General features: G+C 39.3%; 1 protein-coding gene across 1 annotated transcript in view; it reads right to left on the minus strand.

The window, feature by feature from the left end:
- Positions 1–2,735: 2,735 nt before the first annotated feature.
- Positions 2,736–21,717, minus strand: part of DCT (dopachrome tautomerase) — a 36,242-nt gene continuing 17,260 nt past the window's right edge. The window contains exons 7-8 of the mRNA XM_081551102.1: positions 7,282–7,483; positions 2,736–2,914 (exon numbers count right to left, since the gene is read on the minus strand). Coding sequence (XP_081407228.1) covers positions 2,736–2,914; positions 7,282–7,483 — 381 coding nt within the window. The remainder of the gene's footprint in view (positions 2,915–7,281; positions 7,484–21,717) is intronic.

Genomic DNA, 21,717 nt, shown 5'->3' on the forward strand with positions numbered 1-21,717 from the left:
TAATGTGAGATTAGAATTTTTCACTAGGATTATTATAATTAATAATGTTAAATCCTAAGCAAGACACAAATTTATGTCAATGAATTTTAGAATTAGAAGAGAATTTAATTCACAAAGGAAAGATGTTATTGGATTTCACTTTTGAATGTTAGCTTCAAAAAAGCATTTCTTTTAAAATCATAATTCATATACATACAAGTTTTCTTATACTGCAGAGAGAAGCATATAAACCAATCTATTCATTTTCTTCAAGGTTGAATTTTTCCCCCCATCATTGAGATGTATAGCCATAAAATGCTTAATGATATTTTCTGAGTTCATTTGCATAGTATTCACTGCAAGTAAATAGCAACTTTTTACTCGACAGGTTTATTCTACCTTTAGATTTGCTGAAAGGCAGTCTTCATTGATTTATTGTAATGTTAGAAAATGCTAGAAAATTTACTCTTGTAATATGAGCTACAAAATTAGGAAATTATTTCTCTTAGGAAGGCATCATAAAACATAATATTTATGAAAAGTTGCACACACTATACTTAAAAGGAGCTAAGTATAAGTGGTTAGTCTTTATTTCTACTGCAGATAGATCTTGCTTTTAAACAAATCTTATGAGAATACGATGTATGAAAATTCTGATATACTGGAAAGATAAGCTAGAGGTGGTTATGTGCTTTACAGAATTATTCATAATAGTTCATCCATAAAAAGTAATTTCCCCTGGCGCTTTTAATGTATAATTGATTTACACACAACTTTTCAGGAACGTACCTACCATGCACGTTTATATCTTCATCTTAACATATTTCTCTTTTGGTTTACACACAGGATGTAAAAATTAGTCCCCCAACAACTCTGAGGTCAGAGCATAAACTTTCCAGAGTGGACCATGTTAATAACTCATTGATGAGTTTTCCATGAACTCTGTTAAAGGGAGGCATTGAGATCTACACATGTGGCACCGGTTAGAGGTCCAGGCAAGGTTTCACCCCATTCAGGAGCCTGGGCTGTCTTAATTCTTACCTGCTGAGCCTACTCTCAGATATACTTTATGAGAGTCACTCAACTTCATTCAGTTCAGATTGAGCTTTGTCCTTTTCTCTCACTTCTGAAGTCTTATTCCAGGGGTTAACACAGGGTCTTGGTGAACCTTGCACCTTCTAGCGCTCCCATGTGGAGAAGGCTACAGAGACCTCTTAACCTCATTCACACACATCCATTCCAGTAGAGAGGAGCTGAAATGAGTAGGACAGAAGGGCCACTCCTATGGCTTCACTCCTACTGCATGGGTACCAGATATGAACAGATGAAATTGCCTTAAAAATCTCAAAAGCCATTAACATCTCAGAGGTGGGGATCATCTTGGTAAGTATAAACATCTTTGTAAAGATTGCCTCATTCTTATCTCTCATAATCTGATGGTTACTTAGTGGATCATAACCATTTAATTCTGAATTGTTACATTTTGTATGGATGGTTCGCTTTCAAATTATAAGACTTAACCAGTTAACATTTGTAAGTAACCATTAGTACAGTGCAGCATTAATGAATTTAAAGTAAACTCTTTAAAATAAGTCAATGCTTGAACAATTTTTCATCTGAGGTTACCCAGCAAAGGAATTGGTTCAGGGTCGTGGCTCAGCTGGTAAAGAATCTGCCTGCAATGAGGGAGACCTGGGTTTGATCCCTGGGTTGGGAAGATCCCCTGGAGAAGTGAAAGGCTACCCACTCCAGTATTCTGGCCTGGAGAATTCCATGGAGTGTACAGTCCATGGGGTCACAAAGAGTTGGACACGACTGAGTGACTTTCACTTTCACTTTCAGCCAAATGAGACTTCAGGGCAATGGAATCCTAATCAAATTGTCTCCTGTTCAGGCTTAGAGGCTCACCAGCCTTCTCCACTCAGACTTTCCAGGAAAGAGTGATGATATACTCGTTAATAAGTTCAAAACAGTATATTAATCAACTAGATTAATTTAAACTAATTTAATCCTCATCTATTCACTTACCACTATAGGATCAATGTTTATTCAGCTAGTGATTCTTGTGAGAGCTCTGCTACTAAGAACTGCAGAGTCTTTACAATTTCTGTAACATATAATTTATAAAAGAGAACCAAACTGATCATTCATTCATTCATTCTTCTTCCCATATGGAAAATAAGGCCTATTTTCATCTTCAAGGCCATTGTAAAGACTGGAAAGAAAAAGAGAAAAGAAGAAAAAAGAAGCCTTGGGAAGATGATCAAGAAGTCACCTAAAAGCATAGATGTTTGCACCTAAAAGAGACCTTGAAGACTCATGTAGCACCTGGCACCTTCCTGCTCCCCTTTACAAAGGAAGTCATGTGAATTAAGAAAGATATAACCATGATCTGGTCCAGTTCTCAAATTACACTGATATGCATATTTCAGTGAGTCCACTCTATTAATTTGGGGGGGTCAGAACAGGAGGAGGCTTAATCAGTACAGGGAATTATTATCAGATACCACCAGTTGTCATCAGCTCTACCTTTGTTTGATGGTAGAGATAACTTCAAGCACTTCAGCTTGTTTGTTAAATAAACAAGCAAACCAGAAACTAGAGTGAAGTATCTTCTGTACTTGGGATCATCACCATAACAGGAGGGGCTATGCCAAAGCTCTTCAACGAAAGGAAGAACAGTGAGGATTCATTTGCAGATTGTCAGTCAGAACTATGGCTTGGTCAGCCTTTTCTCCAGAGCAAGGCGTGAGCATCTAGGCTTCTTCGGTGTATCTTTTGTTGCTTATCTGTGTCTCCATTAAGGGTGTATATCCTTTGCGAAGTCTTCTATACTGAAAGAAAAGCAGCAGTGCAAAGAGGACAACCAAAACCACGAGCATCCCCGTAACCACTGAGAGCATTGTGGTCCAACCTGGAGTTTCTTCAACTGAAATTAAAGGAGAAGAAAAGAGTCTTACAATTGGGGTTTTCATCAGCTGAATACTCTTAGAAAAGGGAAGAATAAACCAATTTGTCTTTCATGTGTGCTTTTGTTGATAAAGCAAAACTACATTGACTGGAATAAAATTTATCTTCTCTTTCCTTAAGAACTATTTATCATATCCATAACTTTTTAGTGGAAGTGGAAAATGGCATTCTGTTGTTTGAATATAGCTTATTGTATTTTAAAAATTTCTTACAATAAATACTTATACAGAATAAACCCTCCAAGGAAGTATATAACTACTTTTGTGAGTTAGAAACTCATTTGTAAAAGTGCATGCTAAAATGGTATCTGGGGAACTGCAAAATATACAACAGTTAGGTCTAGAAATTCTGCTGTTGTCTCTACCTTTTTTATGGAGTGAGCAGTGAGTAAGACAGATGAGACTGGAGATGATAACAGGGGACATTCAAGAGCAAGGGTAGAAGAAATTTGGACCCATTTAAATAGTTGTGAATAAAATTGGAATTGTCACATGATGAATCCAATCCTCTATTCAAATATGTTTTATAAGCACTTTTCCACAAAATTAATGGATTTCATTTTTAATATATTTATGCCTTTTTGTCATTTCCTTAAAAATTATCCTTGGTCAGTTGTTCTTAACATCAGTTTTTCTGAAGTGGGTTCTTGTTCTGTACTCTATACTTCTCTAAATGTAAGACTGTCCTTCTAGTCCTTTCTCTCCAGGCCCACAGAGGACCCTGACTCATCCTGATGGGGTTTCTCCAAAAGGATTTTAATTTGTCTTTTCCTGGAACATTTGCCATCCTCATCTTCTTAAAATACAGGTTTTTATCTTGCTGTTTCTTTGTTCAGGAGCCAAAAATGATTGCCTTTTGTTATTGTCCAAACTCCTCTGCCGAGCTTTTTTTTAAAAATCACTTTTTTTTTTTAATTGTGGGAAAACATATATGACATATATTTTATCACCTTAACCATTTTTAAGTTCTGTGACATTAAATACATTCACATTGTTGTGCATTCATCAGCACTATTTATCCATAGAACTTTTTTTTCCTGCAAAATTGAAATAATAATTCTCTAGTCCTCCATCCCTTCCCACCCTCCAGCAACAAGCAACCACTCTTTCTGTCTCTATGAATCTGACTACTATGCTGCTGCTGCTGCTAAGTCGCTTCAGTCGTGTCCAACTCCGTGTGACCCCATAGACGGCAGCCACCAGGCTCCGCCGTCCCTGGGATTCTCCAGGCAAGAATACTGGAGTGGGTTGCCATTTCCTTCTCCAGTGCATGAAAGGGAAAAGTGAAAGTGAAGTCGCTCAGTCATGTCCAACCCTTAGCGTCCCCATGGACTGCAGCCTACCAGGCTCCTCTGTCCATGGGATTTTCCAGGCAAGAGTACTGGAGTGGGGTGCCATTGCCTTTTCCGTCTGACTACTATAGCTGTCCCATATAAGTGGAATCATATAGGTTTTATCCTTTTGTGACTGGTTTATTTAACTTAGCGTGTCTTCACGATTCACCCATGTTACAGCATGTGTCAGGACTTCCTTCCTTTTTAAGGCTGAATAATATTCCATTGTAGGTATGGACCATAATTTATCTGTTGTCATTTTGCTTATCTGTCAGTGGGCACTTGGGTTGCTCCCACCTTTTAAAAAAATTATTTGTTTTTAATTGGAGGATAACTGCTTTACAATAGTGTGTTGATTTCGGCCACACATCAATATGAATAAGCCATAGGCATACATATGTCCTCTCCCTTTTATATCTCCCTCCTACTGCTTCCACCTTTTGCCTGTTGTGAATAATGCTGCTATGAATAGAGGTATACAAATATCTGTTGGAGTACTTGCTTTCAATTCTTTGAAGTCTATGCCCAGAAGCAGAATTGTTAGATCGCATGGTAATTCTGTGTTTATTTTTTGAGGAGCTACCATATTGTTTTTCACAGACCCTATGCTAACATTCCCACCAGCAATGCACGAGGATTCCATTTTCTCCACATTCTCATCAACACTTGTTATCTTCTGCTTTGTTGGTAGCAGCCATCCTAATGGGTACAAAGTGGGATCTTATTGTGGTTTCTGCCCAACTTTCACAGTCCCTGGTAACCAGGCCTTCTCTCAGATCCAAACTCAATTCACAGTTAATTACTCAAGCCTTTCACTACAGCCAGGCTTTCTTCTCACGGTGCTCTATATGGACGACACGTGCCTTTCACAGCCCTGTTCCCTGCCTGTCTTCAATCTAAAATGTCGCTTTCTTTTCCCCAACCTACCTAAAACCTACCATCTCTTTTTTTAAAAAACTTTTTTTTTTTGACCACATGGCACAGCATGCGGGATCTTAGTTCCCTGTCCAGGGATTGAACCTGAGTCCCCTGCATTGGAAGCATGGCATCAACCACTGGGCCCCCAGGGAAGTCCCTCCATCTCTTTAATCCAGTTCAGGACCCGGCTCCTTTCCCAAATCCCTCTCTCCCTTCTTCAGTTTTGGGTTATAGTTATGTCTCCTCAGAAAGGATGTAAATTTTTGTCAAACCAATAAAAGAATGTGATTTGTACCTTCTAATGAGTTAATGCATTCTGGGCATATTTAGACTCTCAGGGTATACCTGTTAATTGACCGATGTCAAAGGACACGGAAGCACAGTCAGAAGCACATGCCAAACTTTCTGATTATTATTATGTTCAATCCCAGAGAAACGGGAAAAGTTTCATAGAGACATTCTCACCTCAGCTGCCCAAAGAAGAGAAACTTCAAATCAGTAAAGAAAACAAGCTGCAGTAGATGTAGAACTGGAAGGAAAAACAGAGGACAGAATCCAGGGTCTGAAAGGTTTTGAAAGTTGAGAGAGAAGGGGGCCGGGAGGGAGTAAGACACGGGGAGAGAGAGAGAGAGAGAGGTGATCTCAGAAATGGTCTTGATTACTTTACAGGCTGAGATTTAGAGAAGACAAAACAGACATTAATGGGAAAATGCCACCAGCACAAAGGCTGTGTGTTTTTCAGCTTCTTGACGAATTAAGAGATTTTTTTTTTTACTGTTTTACCTTTCCTTTATCAACCTGTCCAAAGGTTCTTTAAATGGCACATGGAGCTATACTGGGGCCTGGGCAAATTTTAAAGAAAAGTATGCCCCTACATTTATCAAAATATCTTTCTGTATTTTGAACCAAATGGAAAAGCTAATTAAAAAAATCTATAACTTAAAAATATGACTTCAGGACTTCCCTGGTGGTACAGTGATTAGGAATCCACCTGCCAATGCAGGGGACACGGGTTCGATCCCTGGTCCAGGAAGATTCCACATGCCTGTGCAACTACGCCCATGTGCCACGATTACTGAGCCCGTACTCTGGACTCCACATGCCATATGTCCTGAGCCAGAGTGCTACAACTACTGAAGCTCATGCACCGAGAGACCGTACTCCACAACAAGAGAAGCCACTGCAGTGAGAAGCCTGAACACCGCATCCAAGCATGGCCATCGCCCACTGCCGCTAGAGAAAGCCCTCACAAAGCAACAAAGACCCAGCATAGCCAAAAATAAATAAGTAAAACTATTTTTTAAAAAAGAAGAAAAACATGATTTCAAAAAATTCATTAAAAAAAAGTGTTCCCATGAAGTCCCACACAGCCCAATCTACTGGCAGGTCACTGTCATTTTTATAAACCTGCCCCCCCACCCCCCACCCCCGGCTGGGGTGGTGTGGGTTAACTGGGAAAAAAATAAATGTCCTACTTACCAACTAATGCAAGGATATGAAACAAACAACAGCCTGGCTTTAAAATTTTGATACTGTATTCACCATGGATTTTTTTGGGGGGGCATTAATTTGGGCTTTTGATAATATTGCATTATATTATTACTTAGCTTAATTATTGAATTTTTGGCTTCCCTTTGAACTTTGTGCCTGAGGCAAGTGCTGCATTTGCCTCACCTTAAACCCAGCCTTGCCTTTAAGTAAAGATCTCTAAGAGGTCCTGCTAGTCCCCATCCATCTGTGGCTAGTGCATTTTGATTTTGTTGGTTAGGCATTTCAAACCATGGCTGGTTTTCAATTGTTAGATCAGGTGCAGTTGTAGATACTTGCCCTGAAATAAGTTCTCTTAACAACTTTCAATTTTCTAAATCAAGAGTCATCCAACAGTCTCTTTTCTGATGTTTAATTGGTAGTTTAAAGGCTCATTTTGTAACTATATATACTCTAAAAAATTGCCAATAAACTTAACTAGATCTGAGCACTTCAATTTAAGGTCTTGATTAAGAAGAAAAAGAAAGGAAAAAAGAAAAGAAAGCCTCTTTAGAAGATTAATGAATCACGCATTTAGAAGTTGCACTAGTTACCTGGCAGATCAATGGCATAACTGTAGCCAAGTTGGTCTGCGGTTAAAAATAGTTCCTCATTAGTCACCGGAGGGAAGAAAGGAACCATGTTATACATCCGATTGTGACCAATGGGTGCCAGCTCCTGAGGCCAGGCATCCACGGGGGGATTGAATCTTTTCATCCACTTGTCAAAAATGGCATCGGTAAAGGAATGAAGGACCTGCAAGACAGTCGAACACAGTGTTAACACTGATGGATGTGTGTTTAGTCACTAAGTCGTGTCTGACTCTTTTGTGACCCAATGGACTGTAGCCTGTCAGGTTCCTCTGTCCATGGGATTTCCCAAGAAAGAATACTGGAGTGGGTTGCCATTTCCTTCTCCAGGGGATCTTCCTGACCCAGGAACAGGCTTACTGCTGAGTCACCAGGGAAGCCCTGCTAACATTGATGGGTCATTTCTAAACAGACCAATCTAATTGGAACTTTCTCTAAAATGAAATGAAGTTGCTTCTTCTTGACATCAGGACCTTCTTGGTGACATACTAACTGGCAAGATCCCCTGGAAAAGGGAATGGCAACCCACTCCAGTATTCTTGCCTAGAAAATTCCATGGACAGAGGAGCCTGGCAGACTATACTCCATGGGGGCAAAGAGTTGGACATGACTGAGGACTAACACTTTGCTTTTCACTTTCAAGGCTGTATGGCATATCACTCCATAAACCTCTTTGGTTTTAAGTGAACAAAGTAAGGTTCATGTTGCAGATGTAGCACTGGTTTAAGAATATTTGAGGGCTTCAACAAATTCATGTTAATTATTACATTCAGAAAAAAAGGCAAGTATGATGAGATATATAGTGCAGCCAATATTCAGATGCTTTGCTTTCAACAAGGAAGAAAAGAGACATTGTGTTTACCAATATTATAATACAAATGGATAATTAAAAAAAAAAAGATAGAAAGAAAACATCCAAAATGGGTCTTCAAATTTTTCCCACCAGGACCACCCTTCTCTGTGCTCACTGTATAAGCCTCTCATTTGAATTCTCAGTGTTACGCCAGCAAAAGAAAATCTAAACGTTGTAATGTGCATAGTGCTGTTTTATTTTCTCACGAAAGCTGTTTAAGTCCTTTTCAAAGACAGCAATTATTACGTGTTTTAAAATATTAACAGTAAAATTTCACATTTATAGCCCTGATTTTGTAACAGGACATAAACATGACTGTTCAGCTCAGGCTGTTAGAGGTCCTCGTCCATTCCTAATAGTTCAGGGAGCCCAGGCACTCCGCCTGATTTTCCTTCCCTCTGTGTTTGCAGGGCCTGTCACCCCAGGGCTTGTCACATGGGGGAAAGGAGATACTTACTTCAGTAAATACAGGTTAAATGAATTCATTTATCTGTTCACCAATATAGCACTGGTGAAATTATATGATCACTTATTTGTTTGTCAATTTTCCGTAACAAGACTCCTAACTCCTAAAAGTCAGAGATAAGGTCTTTTCACCTTTCGAGTTTTAGGCTTAGTCTATAACTTGAACAGAGTTCATGTTTAATAAGTTTCTGTTGGCTGATGACAGTGCCATGCAAAGTACTTTTATATTTTGTACATCTCATCCAAGGGCTTCCGTAGTGACTCAGATGGCAACAAATCCATCTGCAATACAGGAGACCCGGGTTCAATCCCTGTGTCGGGAAGATCCCCTGGAGCAGGGCATGGCAACCCACCCCAGTATTCTTGCCGTAAAGAAGGCTGAGTATTGAAGAACTGATGCTTTCAAACTGTGGTGCTGGAGAAGTCTCTTGAGAGTCCCTTGGACAAAAAGAGATCAAACCAATTAATCCTAAGGAAACCAACCCTGAATATTCACTGAAACGACTGATGCTGAAGCTGAAGCTCCAATCCTTCGGCCACCTGGTGTCAAGAGCCGACTCACTGGAAAAGACCCTGAAGCTGGAAAAGATTGAGGGCAGGAGAAGGGGGTGACAAAGGGTGAGATGATTGGATGGCATCACCGACTCAATGGACGTGAGTTCAAGCAAACTCCAGGAAAGACTGAGGGACAGGGCAGCCTGGCGTGCTGCAGTCTGTGGGGTCACAAGGAGTAGGACACGACATAGCAACTGAACAACAGCAACAACTCATCCAAACAGGCCCCTTTCTAGTGGACGCTGTTTCCCTCTGTCTGATATACCCTTCTTTCTCTTTTCTGGTTTCAGAGTCTTGTTTCAAGACCAACTTAAAGGTCCCTGTACTAAGGCATCTTCCCTGATTGCCCTCAGTCTGAATTTTTAGTTCTTTGCACTTCCTAACCCTTTTAATTCCTAACCCCTAAAGCTCTTCTGGCTTGTGGGGCTTCCCAGGTAGTTCAGACGGTAAAGAATCTGCCTGCAATGCAAGAGACTCGGGTTCAGTCCTTCAGTTTGGAAGATCCCCTGGAGAAGGGCATAGGCAGCCCACTCCAGTGTTTTTGCCTAGAGAATGGACAAAGGAGCCTGGCAGGCTACAGTCCATGGGCTCGCACAGAGTCAGACACGACTGAGCAATTAACTATTTCACTTTCTGGCTTGCACTACTGCTGCTTACTTAGTAGATAATAGTTTCAGATTTTACCCGAGGTTCCTTGTAGCTAGTTCACCTATTCAGGCAACAGCGAGAGCTTTCTACCTGAATTGTCTCACGTGTCTACATTCATGATAGTGAAAAGAATCAAGTGATTTACTGAAAGGATTTCTTTCCTGAATGGATTTTTAAAGTTCATGTCAAGTGTGAAATGAAAATATTTCCTGCCATATTAACAAACGAGAAATGTCACAACCATCGGCAATTTCTGGCCTCCAAATAGGCATGAGGGCTCCTGAAACTGCTGCCACACATGGTGATTGCTGAGGAGCTGGGAGAATGCAAGAAGCAAGATGAACAAGGAAACAAGATTGGCCCCAGATAGCTGAGGGGCATATGAAAGGAATGTATTCAATGAGCCCGGAGGCTTGCATCTTCCTATACACAGAATGCTAAATTCCTTAACTTGATACCTGATCTTTGATGTTAAGACTGCCTGTTCCTTTGTTGCAAACTTGTATACAGCAGGACTTCCCCTCCTGCCTGGTTGGAGCGGTTTTCTTGGATCTACTGAGATGCTGTCTCCAGGGCTCGGAGTCCTAAACATTCCCACCAAATAAATAACTCTCTACTTCCAAGTTGTGACTGTATTTTTTGGTCAACACAAGATACAGGTTAAAAACCAAAACATCAAATTGTAAGACCTGGGCTTTCACAGAGAGAAAATATTTTTTGAGTTCTGAAGTCTTGGTCTTGAGTCATAGAATTTAAGCCCCGAAGGAATAAAAGGCATAGAGTTTACTGAACGAGCAACAACTTTGGAAGAATATATGGTAATTCGAGTGATTCATGTTTCTCACAAGTAGAGCTCAGGAAAAGTTCTTCTGTGAGAAGGGGCATTAACCCTGGAATAGGAGCTGAGCATTAGCTGTTGGTGTAGGTCCCTGAAAATGATCTCACGTGCCGTAAAATCCTGGGAGCTCCAGATAAGGTTAGAAGGTTCCCAGAGAGAGCTCCATGCTCCAGGTCTGAACTCAGGAGCCTGCCAGCCTCAAACAGAAGTTCTGCCTCAAGTGTGGAGCCCAAGCAATAGATGCGCAGTGTCTAAGAGTAGCAAGCACTGTTGATTGCTTACCCAATAGCCTTTCTCCTCGTCTTTCTCAGTAACTTCTTTGGTGTTTGTGGTGAAGCAATGTGCCAAGTTATCCATGAGATTTAGCTGGAAATCACTGGATAGGATTTCTAGAAATTCTTGTTAAAGGTGGTCGTCTCAGCTTAAAAGGGTCCCCTTTTCCCTCTCCATTCCTCCTCACTGCTTCCTGGAACATGGGTGTGATGGCTGAAGCTGCGGCAGCTAAATTAGCAGCCCACAAGCAAAGCTAGGAAAAGAAGCCACTCACCAAGGATGGTTAAGTAGAAAGATAGAAGGTGTTTATGATGCCTATGGAGATACTATACCAAGGCTGAACCACCTGCCACTGGAGTTCTTTCACACAAAGAGAAAAATAAACCTCTTTATTTGTTGTTTAGACTTCTGTAATTTTGGTTTTCTGTTTTAAGCAGTCGAACCAAGTGCTAACTGATACACAGAAAAAAGGATGTATCAGAATGTATTAAGGAAGGCCGCACAATATCTTTTGAACTTTTAGAAAACATCTGAGTCGACCTCGGAGATCAAACTGTGATTCAAAAAAAAAAAGAGATAAGAGAATCTCAGGGCAGAGAAACATGTAGATTCAATGCTGTAAGAGGTAAATAACTGGGTGAAAGCACCAGAATTCACCAGGTGTGAAAGTGTAAACAATTAGGGTTAGGGGAATGAAACTCTAAAGAAATTCATAATTTGGAGGAAAAGAACAGGGGAAGAGTAATAAGGAGAAGATTATAGGTCTCAGACGAGCCGTTAAACATTATACAATAAAAGCTCTAATAGGAACTACATACAGACGACCCAATTTATAGAATGTAGTAAAAAAAAAAAAAAGGCCAGCATATGCCAAAGGAGATGCCAAAAAGGCAAGAGACAAAATGCTGTGAGCAACAATGTACCCAGAGGCTAGAAAGAGAAGCAGGGCAACAGGGAGACTAGGTATTTTTGTTAAAGTTGTGAACATTGTTCCTAAATGAAATAACCTGAATTGCTTTTGACAAATCAGTCGTATTTTTGTTGAAAAGTGTTAGTCACTCAGTCATGTCTGACTCTTGTGACCCAGTGAGCTACAGACCGCCAGGGTCCTCTGTCCATGGGATTTCCCAGGCAAGAATACTGGAGCGGGTAGCCATTCCCTTCTCTAGGGGATCTTTCCGACCCAGGGATCGAACCCAGGTCTTCTACGCTGCAGGTGGATTCTTTACCATCTGAGCCACCAGGGAAGCCCCATCTTTGTTGAATACAGGTTGAAAATAAGCTGCTATATCTGTAAATGTAATTCGATGGCATAAATAAAAGCAAAAGCAAAGTGAGAGTAAACTGTTGTTGCCTTATATCTGCTACAGAGATTTATACTTACATTTTAGCATTAATAATTGAGTGCCTCAGAAATGAGGTTACAAATTTTGGTACACAAACTTAGCCTATCTTATTCCAACAAAGTAAAGATAGGTATAGGAAGGGAAAAAAAAAAAACACGCTAAATTTCAACTTGCAAGGCAGTATTGAAGAAAATGTGATTACATGGGCTTTCAAGGTAAAATTTTTTAAATGCAACCCTGCAGAAGAAAGCAATTGATCAACAAATATTGTGCTTAGAGGCATAAAGAAACTTAATAAAGTACAGGGAAAGCATGCATATCTTTCTCAAGACCACTGGAGGATAAAGTTACTAACAACCTTCTCTTGTCATTGTTGTCATTAATAGCTAAGTTGTGTCCAACTCTTTTGTGACTCCATAGATTGTACCCTATCAGCCTCCTCTGTCTGTGGGATTTCCCAGGCAAGAATACTGGAGAGGGTTGCCATTTCCTTCTCAAGGAGATCTTGCCAACTCAGGAATCGAATTTGTGTCCCCTGTATTGGCAGGCAGATTCTTTACCACTGAACCACCTAGGAAGCCAACCTTCACTTAGGGGACTGCAAATTCAGATTCCTGCCACGTGGAATCTCTGACACAAGAAGAGTATTTGTGACTACAGAAAGATTGCTATGGAATATGTATTTATTCTTGCCTTCTTCTATCAAGGATTTGAAGCAATGTATAGCCAAGATGTTGGTTTTATATACCTAAAGAAGCCATATGGAATAGGCTTGAAATAGTTACACAACACCCAACTTCTACTTAGCTGACTACTAAGCTCTCCCACAGGGAGGTGAGTACTCCATAGGCAGCACATTTAGTGAGAGACAAGAAACCAACAGAGAATAACCAACCAGCATTTGAATAACAATAGAGTCTCCTGGGTGGTTCTCAGCCCAGATGGTGTTTCTCATTTTACTATAATTTTCTTTCCCTCTCCTTTTCTACCCACTCTCTTGTTGCACCCTGAGCAGATAGAATGGAAGGTATTTTTTCAGGCATTTTGGAAGAGTTACCTAAGGAAAGCACCCTTTCTGCATAGCTTTGTATGATAGCATTGTATACAAAATACACATATGTATACATAAAATTATACCATATACATTGTATACAAGATATAATAATATGCATATAAAAGAAATAGCAAGAGCATTAGGAATTCAGCTGCGATATCCCTGAGAAAGAAAGCTTGTAGTTTAAGCATTAAATTTTGAACAGATGCAAACAGAGGACTACAGGAGAGTTCTGCTGTTAATATGTCAACTTTAAAAGATGTGACCAGTTCAGCATACATCATAGGCAAACAATACGGATTGAAAAGAGAGGACCAGGGTGATGTTAGAAGAGATTCTAGATAAGAACTGAGATACTCCCAGGCCATTCGAGGCTAAGGAGCCTCCAAAGCTCTAGGAGAGAGGAACTCCAATCAATGCTAGAACCATCTTCGATATGTACATATATTATGGTTTGCCATTATATTATTTAATTCATCAATGTGCTTAGTCGCTCAGTCATGTCCAATTCTTTGCGACCCCATGAACTATAGCCCACCAGCCTCCTCCATCCACGGGATGCTCCAGGCAAGAATGCTGGAGTAGGTTGCCATTTCCTTCTCCATAATTCATCAATAATGAAGTGTTTATAGTTCATCTCTTAGGTTTAATTCTTCTCCATAGAGTATGTGTTTATCCTTATAAGATTTAGAATTGAAAAGAACCCTTTCAGCTCCATTTAACCATTTAGCATGTGCAAGTTAAAGATCAAAACATCCCTACAAATCATTATTATATATAAAATAAGACACACGGATATACTGTAAAACACAGGGACTATAGCTAATGTTCTTAAATAACTCTAAGTGGAGTATAATCCTTAAAAATTGTGAATCAGGGCTTCTTTGATGGTCCAGTGGTTACAACTCTGAGCTTCCAATGCAGGGGGCACAGGTTTGATGACTGGTCAGGGAACTAAGATCCTACATGCCACATGGTGCTGCCCCAAAAAATAAATAAATAATAATTAAGATAAAGTAAAATGATATTAAAAAGAAACCCACTTCTGTATAATTAAAAAAAAATTAATTAGGAATCACTAATTCGTATACTTGTAACATACAATATTGTACATCAAGTATACTTCAATAAAGAAAATAAATAAGAGTATGTCATGATAGAATACATGATATACACTTTAGTCAAGAGTATTTCTTGTACTTAATGAAACATTATTATAACTTTTCAATTGTTGAGAAAAATAAAATCACCCCCTGCCCAGAACTGAGCCTATGGAAACCCTGACACCCTGGAAGGTCCTGCCCCAAGGAGGTGGTCAGACACCCTTGCTGGTACCTCAGCTCTTGTAAAATTCACCAAGATGTTAGGAATTAGTGGCTGTCTACCTCAGGTATTTAAAAACACATAGATTAAATAAAATAAATGTGACATTTTAAAAACATGAATCCTTACTCATGATAAAACCAATGCCCTACCTTTTGAAAAGTCAAGCAAAATCATTTAGACCTACCTCTTCACCAGTTAGTGTTAATTCCCATCAACATGATCTAACAGGATAATATGTCCTCAGTGGTCAAGAAAGCAATTGTGAAGGAATCAAATGAACTGTATAAACTGACAAAAAGCAAAATTGTCGCTGGAATATTCAACATGGGGAAATTGTTGAATAGAAAGCTTTCTTATAATCTCTGCTCGGCCACTTACATAGGGTGTTGTACTCCCCTTAGCCTCTCTGAACTTTATTGTCCCCATACTTACCACACAGTTTTGTGAAGTTAAAAGATGTTTACGTGGCATCTAGTGTAAGGACACAGTAATAAGTGCTCAATAATCTGACATTCTCCTCACAGAAGTTTACTGCACATCAACCGAGTACTAACCACTAACTAACCTACATACCTAACCACTGATGCCGAGGTTGGATGTGGTATTAGTGATAACGTTAGCTTCCCTTAAGCTAGTGAACCCTAGGAAACACATTTTTTAAGATTTTTTTTTTAATGTGGACCATTTTTAAAATCTTCATTGAGTTTGTTACAATATTCTGTGTTTTATGTTCCAGATTTTTGAGCCTGAGGCATGTGAGATCTTAGCTCCCCAACAGGGATGGAACCCACACTCCCTGCATTGGAAGGCTAAGTCTTAACCCCTGGACTGCCAGGGAAGTCCCCTAAAAACACATTTTTATATGAACAGAGTATTAGGTTTCTAAGAAAAATAAAATATTTAAAGAGGATGTTGTATTTGTTGCTAACTTTGGGGGCTTCCCTCATAGCTCAGTTGTTAAAGAATCTGCCTGCAATGCAGGAGACCCCAATTTGATTCCTGGATCAGGAAGATCCCCTGGAGATGGGAAAGGCTACCCACTCCAGTATTCTTGGGCTTCCCTGGTGGCTCAACTGGTAAAGAAACCTCCTGCAATGCGGGAGACCTACGTTTGATCCCTGGGTTGGGAAGATCCCCTGGAGAAGGGAAAGGTTACCCACTCCAGTATTCCGGCCTGGAGAATTCCATGGACTGTATAGTCCATGGGGTCACAAAAGTCAGACATGACTGAGTCACTTTCACTTTACTACATAGAGAACAAAGCATTTCACTAATTCTCTTGAAAGTGACAGTGAAAGTCGCTCAGTTGTGTCCGACTCTTTGCGACCCCATGGACTTGCAGCCTGCCAGGCTCCTCTGTCCATGAAATTCTCTAGGCCAGAATACTGGAGTGGGTAGCTGTTTTCTTCTCTGGGGAATCTTCCCAATTCAGGGACTGAACCCAGGTCTCCTGCATTATAGGCGGATTCTTTACCAGCTGAGCCACCAGGGAAGTCCTAACTCTCTTAAGAACTTCTAATTCTTTTTCTCTTCTCAGAGCTCATTATCCTATGTGAACAGACAGACCACAGAAAAGAAAATGCAAAAGATTCCTTAAATATGTGAAAAGATGCTGAACTTCATTTAGAAGAAAAGAAATGAAAACTAAACTCACTGAAATATTTTCGCCTATCAGATTGGCAAAAATGAAAAAGTGTGATAATATACTGGACTAATGAGAGAGATTGGAGGAGCTGTCCCTCTGCTATGTAGCTGGGTAAAGGAAAAAAATCATTCAACCTTCCAGAGGGCAATTTGGCAATATCTACCAAATTTCAAATGCATTTATTTAACTTTTCAGCCAGTGATTCTATCCTCTCACTTATCCTATATGTTCATTTATTGCTGTATTATTCATAAACCAAAAGATGAGAAACCACCTAAACATCCATCAGTAGGAGACCAATTTGGCAGTGAATTCATGCTAGAGAATATCATACGTGTGTGCTCAGTCATGTCCAAGTTATTTGTGAACCTATGGACTGTAGTTTGCCAGGCTTCACTGTCTGTGGGATTTTCTTGGCAAGAATACTAGAATGGGTTGCCATTTCCTCCTCCAGGGGATCTTCCCTACCTAAGAATGGAATCCATGTCTCCTACATTACAGGCAAATTCTTTATCACTGAGCCACTTGGAAAGCCCACAGAACACCATGCAGCCTTTTAAAAGAAAAGTGTTTAAAATAAATAAAACAAATAAAGAGTAAAAGTCACAGAAGTGTCTATAGTATGCTTTCATTTGGATAATGAAATATATAAAGAAATACATAATGTGCTTGTATATTTATAAAATACATCTGGAAGAATAAAGAAAAATGACAATGGACAGCTGGGAGCTGGTATTGATAAAGGGACTTCATTTCATGCCTTTTTCATTTGAACCTCTTATGTGCATTATATGTTATAAATTTTTTAAATTAAAAAATTTAGGAAACTACATAACATTCTGAAAATATGTGCATTATATTGGCTACTGTAAAACATATAAGAATATGAAAGGAAATAAGCAAGAATATTGAAATGGAATTATAGACACTTTAAAATATTTTTGCCAATATATCTGCAATTATAAATTGTTAAAAATCATTGAACGGTTAAAAAATTTTAAATTGACATAAAACAACATTATTTTAAATACTCAAGGTATTTGCCTAATTACAACTTTTCTTTTTAAAAAAGATAAATAAAGTAGATCCATTTTTAAGTGCTTCTGAGGGGAGAAAAGCAAGGCCCTATATACTGTTTTAAAAAATTTCAACTAACTCATAATAATTCAGAAATATTTTATACTTGCTATTGTGACCTATTAATTTTATTGCAGTTTAGGAAAATAGAGTCAGACAAGGTCTTATAGGCTTTACTTGGTGTAGTCCATTAGATCTTCATTTTTAGAAACTCATTTTTGGGAATTCCCTGGTGGTCCAGTGGGTAGGACTCTGAAATTCCACTGCAGGGGGCACAAGTCAGATCTCTGACTGTGGAACTAAGATCCCGCAAGATGCATGACATGGCCGGAATACAACAACAACAAAACACTCATTTTCTCTTTTCTTGCTTTATATTCTTAAATTTCTTTCTTATCCAAATGATTGTCATTATTAAGAAATATAAATAAATAGTAAGGATTTACTGTATAGCATAGGGAACTATTTTCAACTTCTTGTAATAATCTAATAACCTATAATGGAAAGAGTCTTAAAAGAATATATATATATACACATATACACACGTATTGTATTAGTTTCAGGTGTAAAGAGATTCAGTTACATATATAACATACACAAAGTGAAAATGAAAGTTGCTCAGTCGTGTCTGACTCTTTGCGACCCCGTGGACTATACAGTCCATGGAATTTTCCAGGCAAGAATACTGAAGTGGGTAGCCTTTCCCTTCTCCAAGGGATCTTCCCAAACCAGGGATTGAACCCAGGTCTCCCTCATTGCAGGCGGATTCTTTACCAGCTGAGCCACAAGGAAGCCAATAATATACACAATAATATATGTAAATAAATCAACTATAACTCAATGAAAAAAGAAATATAAATGGTAATAAGGCTGCTGGTATGTCTTAATTCCATTTAGAATTTTAATGTAAAAGGTGAAGAACAGATACATGAGCTATTCAGTAAATATTAACTGTGCAACCTATTAATCTCCCGCCAAGAATTAAAACTTGCCAAAGGTACCTTTTCTAAGAGGATAACATCCAAATAAATCGTTAAGAATATTTTCTTTAGGAATTGGGCACAAAGTCACTAATCCTCTAACATAGTTTCTTTTATGGCAGTTAACTATTTAACTTTACAGTCTATTGGTTTCCCTCCATTTTTTGTTTCCTAGGTTATACCCAAATTTGACATTGAAAACAGAATTATTTAGCATTCTTGTGACCTAATCTTAATTTCCATGATAAATGTGTGCATTTCCTTCAATTACCTTAAAATTAGAATTTCAGAGATTGGTTCAGAGTATTTCCTGCATTTTAACATCATACCTTCTTATATTCATTTCGATCGAATACAAATGTATGTTTCCCTTGCTTGAAGAGATTTCAGAAAAAACAAATTTAATAAATGTCATATGCAATATGTTTGCATAAATTTGAAATTCCAGAAGCCATAACTCTGTAAACTTAAGTGCTTTCACCTGGCTCTCAATATTGTTGAAGCTGAATTGGCTTCAACATGAAACTCTTTGTCAATAGCCTGAGGAATTGTGAGTTCTGGAATTGGTGCCAAAACATTACTCCTTCTGTGCCTTCAAAGAAAGGCTGTGGCTTTTTGTCTATTTATATGTACATAACTTGTAGCAAGGAAAACAAAATTTTAAACATTAAAGGTATTAAAAGTAATAAAGACAAGGATGATAAAACATCTTGTGTCTTTGAACTAATATAAGTCACGGAATCCCAAGTCCACAAAATCATAATGCAGGCTTCCAGCTAGAGCAGGAAGAGAAGGATGACTAAAGATATCTGTACTAGCTGGGGTTGGCAAACTAAAGCCTGCTGGGTAAACAGGGCTCACAATTCTTGTAAATAAAGTTTTATTAGAACACCACACTTGTAGGCAGATAGGAGATGGATGGTCTGAAAGGAAAGAACCAAATATAGTTTTTTGACATAAAAAAGACCATTTTAAGCCTAAGCCATTTTGCCATCTAGGCCTGGCCACAATGTTTGCCCTTGAACAAGCCTCAGTAATAAGGATTTTAAATGAACAAAAGAACAAACTGACTGTTACTAGACAAGAGAAGTAACAACAGCAAAGACAACAAATCAGTTGTAAAGACTCTCTGTTCTGTTTCAATATTAAAGATTATCCTGAAGCACTTTCTTGAGCTGTTCTGAAGAATCTAAACCCTCTTCTGAAAGCCCTCAACCACTAGATGAGTGGAACCTAGGAGATGATGATGTTAACCTTTTCTCACTTGTAACTTAAGCTTGGACTAAAGCTAAGTCCACCTAAAGCTTGGACTCTGTCGAACTTTGCTCCAATTCTATGCTGAATCCCTGGTGGTTCAGCTGGTAAAGAATCTGCCTGCAATGCGGGAGACCTGGATTCGATCCCTAGGTTGGTTGGGAAGATCTCCTGGAGAAGGGAAAGGCTACCCACTCCAGTATTCTGGCCTGTATAGTCCATGGAGTCGCAAAGAGACTCAACTGAGCGACTTTCACTTCACTTCACTTCATGCTGAATTCTCCTATGCACAAGCCCCTTCATGAATATTCATGTACCCTTAGCTTAAAACTTCCCCAATTTTGCTATTCCTCCAGGAGATGCTGCTTTGGGAAAGACCCCAAGTGTTCTCCTTACTTGCTGTAAGTAGTAAATCCTTCCTTCTCCCGATTGATCTTTGGCTTGGCTATGTTTTCTGGCTAAACACCCACCAAGAGATGACCCCAGTTTTGGCTAACACACTCACTTGTTCATGTATTGTCTATGGCTCCTTTCATGCTACAGCGGCAAGGCTGCACACCTACAGCAGAGACTATCTTGTCTGCAAAGCCTAAAACATGTGCTATCTGGTCACTGGCGGAAAAATGTTGTCAAGCCCTGCAGACTTAGTAGGGTTTCCTCAAAATACTGCTGCTGAGTCATGTCCCACTCTCTGAGACCCCACTGAGGCAGGGCTGTAGCCTGCCAGGCTCCTCTGTCCATGGGATTCTCCAGGCAAGAATATTGGAATTGGTTGCCATTTCCTCCCCTAGGGGATATTCTCGATTCAGGGATCGAACCCATGTCTCCTGCATTGCAGATGGATTCTTTACTGACTGAGCCACCAGAGAAGCCCACTTATTGGGTTTCCTCGTAATAAGGAGATAAGATTTGGCAATCGTTGAAACTTAGGACTGAAAATCAAATTACTAGCCATCACCACTATTACCTTTGGTAGGAGTGAAAGGTTTGGGTTTAATCTTCAATTTGTCAGAGGACTGCTGTTCTCATAATATTTTGGAGTACTGCATTAAGAGTACTGTAACATTCTTCCTTATGAATAAGGGTTGTTATGTACAAATTAAAAATGCATGTTTTAATAAAAATTTAGAGATATATAGTATTGATAAATAGTTAGATAGCAAAGAAGGTAGACATGCAACTATTTGGCATAGCTGATGGCTGAAATGATAGCCTGAAAGCAATGTGAGATATCAATAGAACCAGTGAACAAGGCAGGCATCTTACAGAAGAGCAAAGATGACAATGGAGGATTTACAGATAACCCCTCTCCTTATTAGAAGTGGGGACCAATAGTCCACATTTCTGATCCTCTGATGGCAAGAACAGCAGCTCATTTTTAGTCAGTCCTTTGCGAAGTGAGGGGGGCCAGGACCAAACACTATACAGAATTTTGGACCTCAGGTAGGTGGGCATCATGTATGTGCATCATGGCATATGCACAGTCCTTCTAGTCCATCACTTACCTTCAACACTGCTCATTCTACCAATGAAAAATCCTTCCTCTTCATGCTCATGTTAAGTTATGATATAATTTATAACCTTATTAGGGCTTCCTAGGTGGCACTAGTGGTAAAGAACCAACCTGTCAATGCAGGAGATGTAAGAGATATGGGTTTGATCTCTGGGTTGGGAAAATCCCCTGGAGGAGGGCACAGCAACCCACTCGGGTATTCTTGCCTGGAGAATCCTGTGGACAGAGGAGCCTGGCAGGCTACAGTCCACTGGGTTGCAAAGAGTTGGACACGACTGAAGCGACTTAGCATGCATGCACGAATAACCTTATTATGCTAATTTATGAATCCACCTCTGGACTGTAAACTCCCATCCAGGGTCATCCCAAAGCTAACCATCTCTAAAGCACAGCTGAGGGGACTTCAAACACTATCTAACCACCCACATGATGTACATTAAAATTAATTGACATATGCATACATCCCATTGTTCACACAGAGAATAAAACACCAAACTTTAATCTTGTTGAAAAGCAAGTAAATCCAACACATGATCTAGAACATTTTTCATCTGGTCTGAGTCTTTGAACATA

The sequence above is a fragment of the Giraffa tippelskirchi genome, chromosome 12 (assembly GCF_054371585.1).
Source record: "Giraffa tippelskirchi isolate mGirTip1 chromosome 12, T2T-mGirTip1v1.2.pri, whole genome shotgun sequence".
Lineage (NCBI taxonomy): Eukaryota > Metazoa > Chordata > Mammalia > Artiodactyla > Giraffidae > Giraffa > Giraffa tippelskirchi.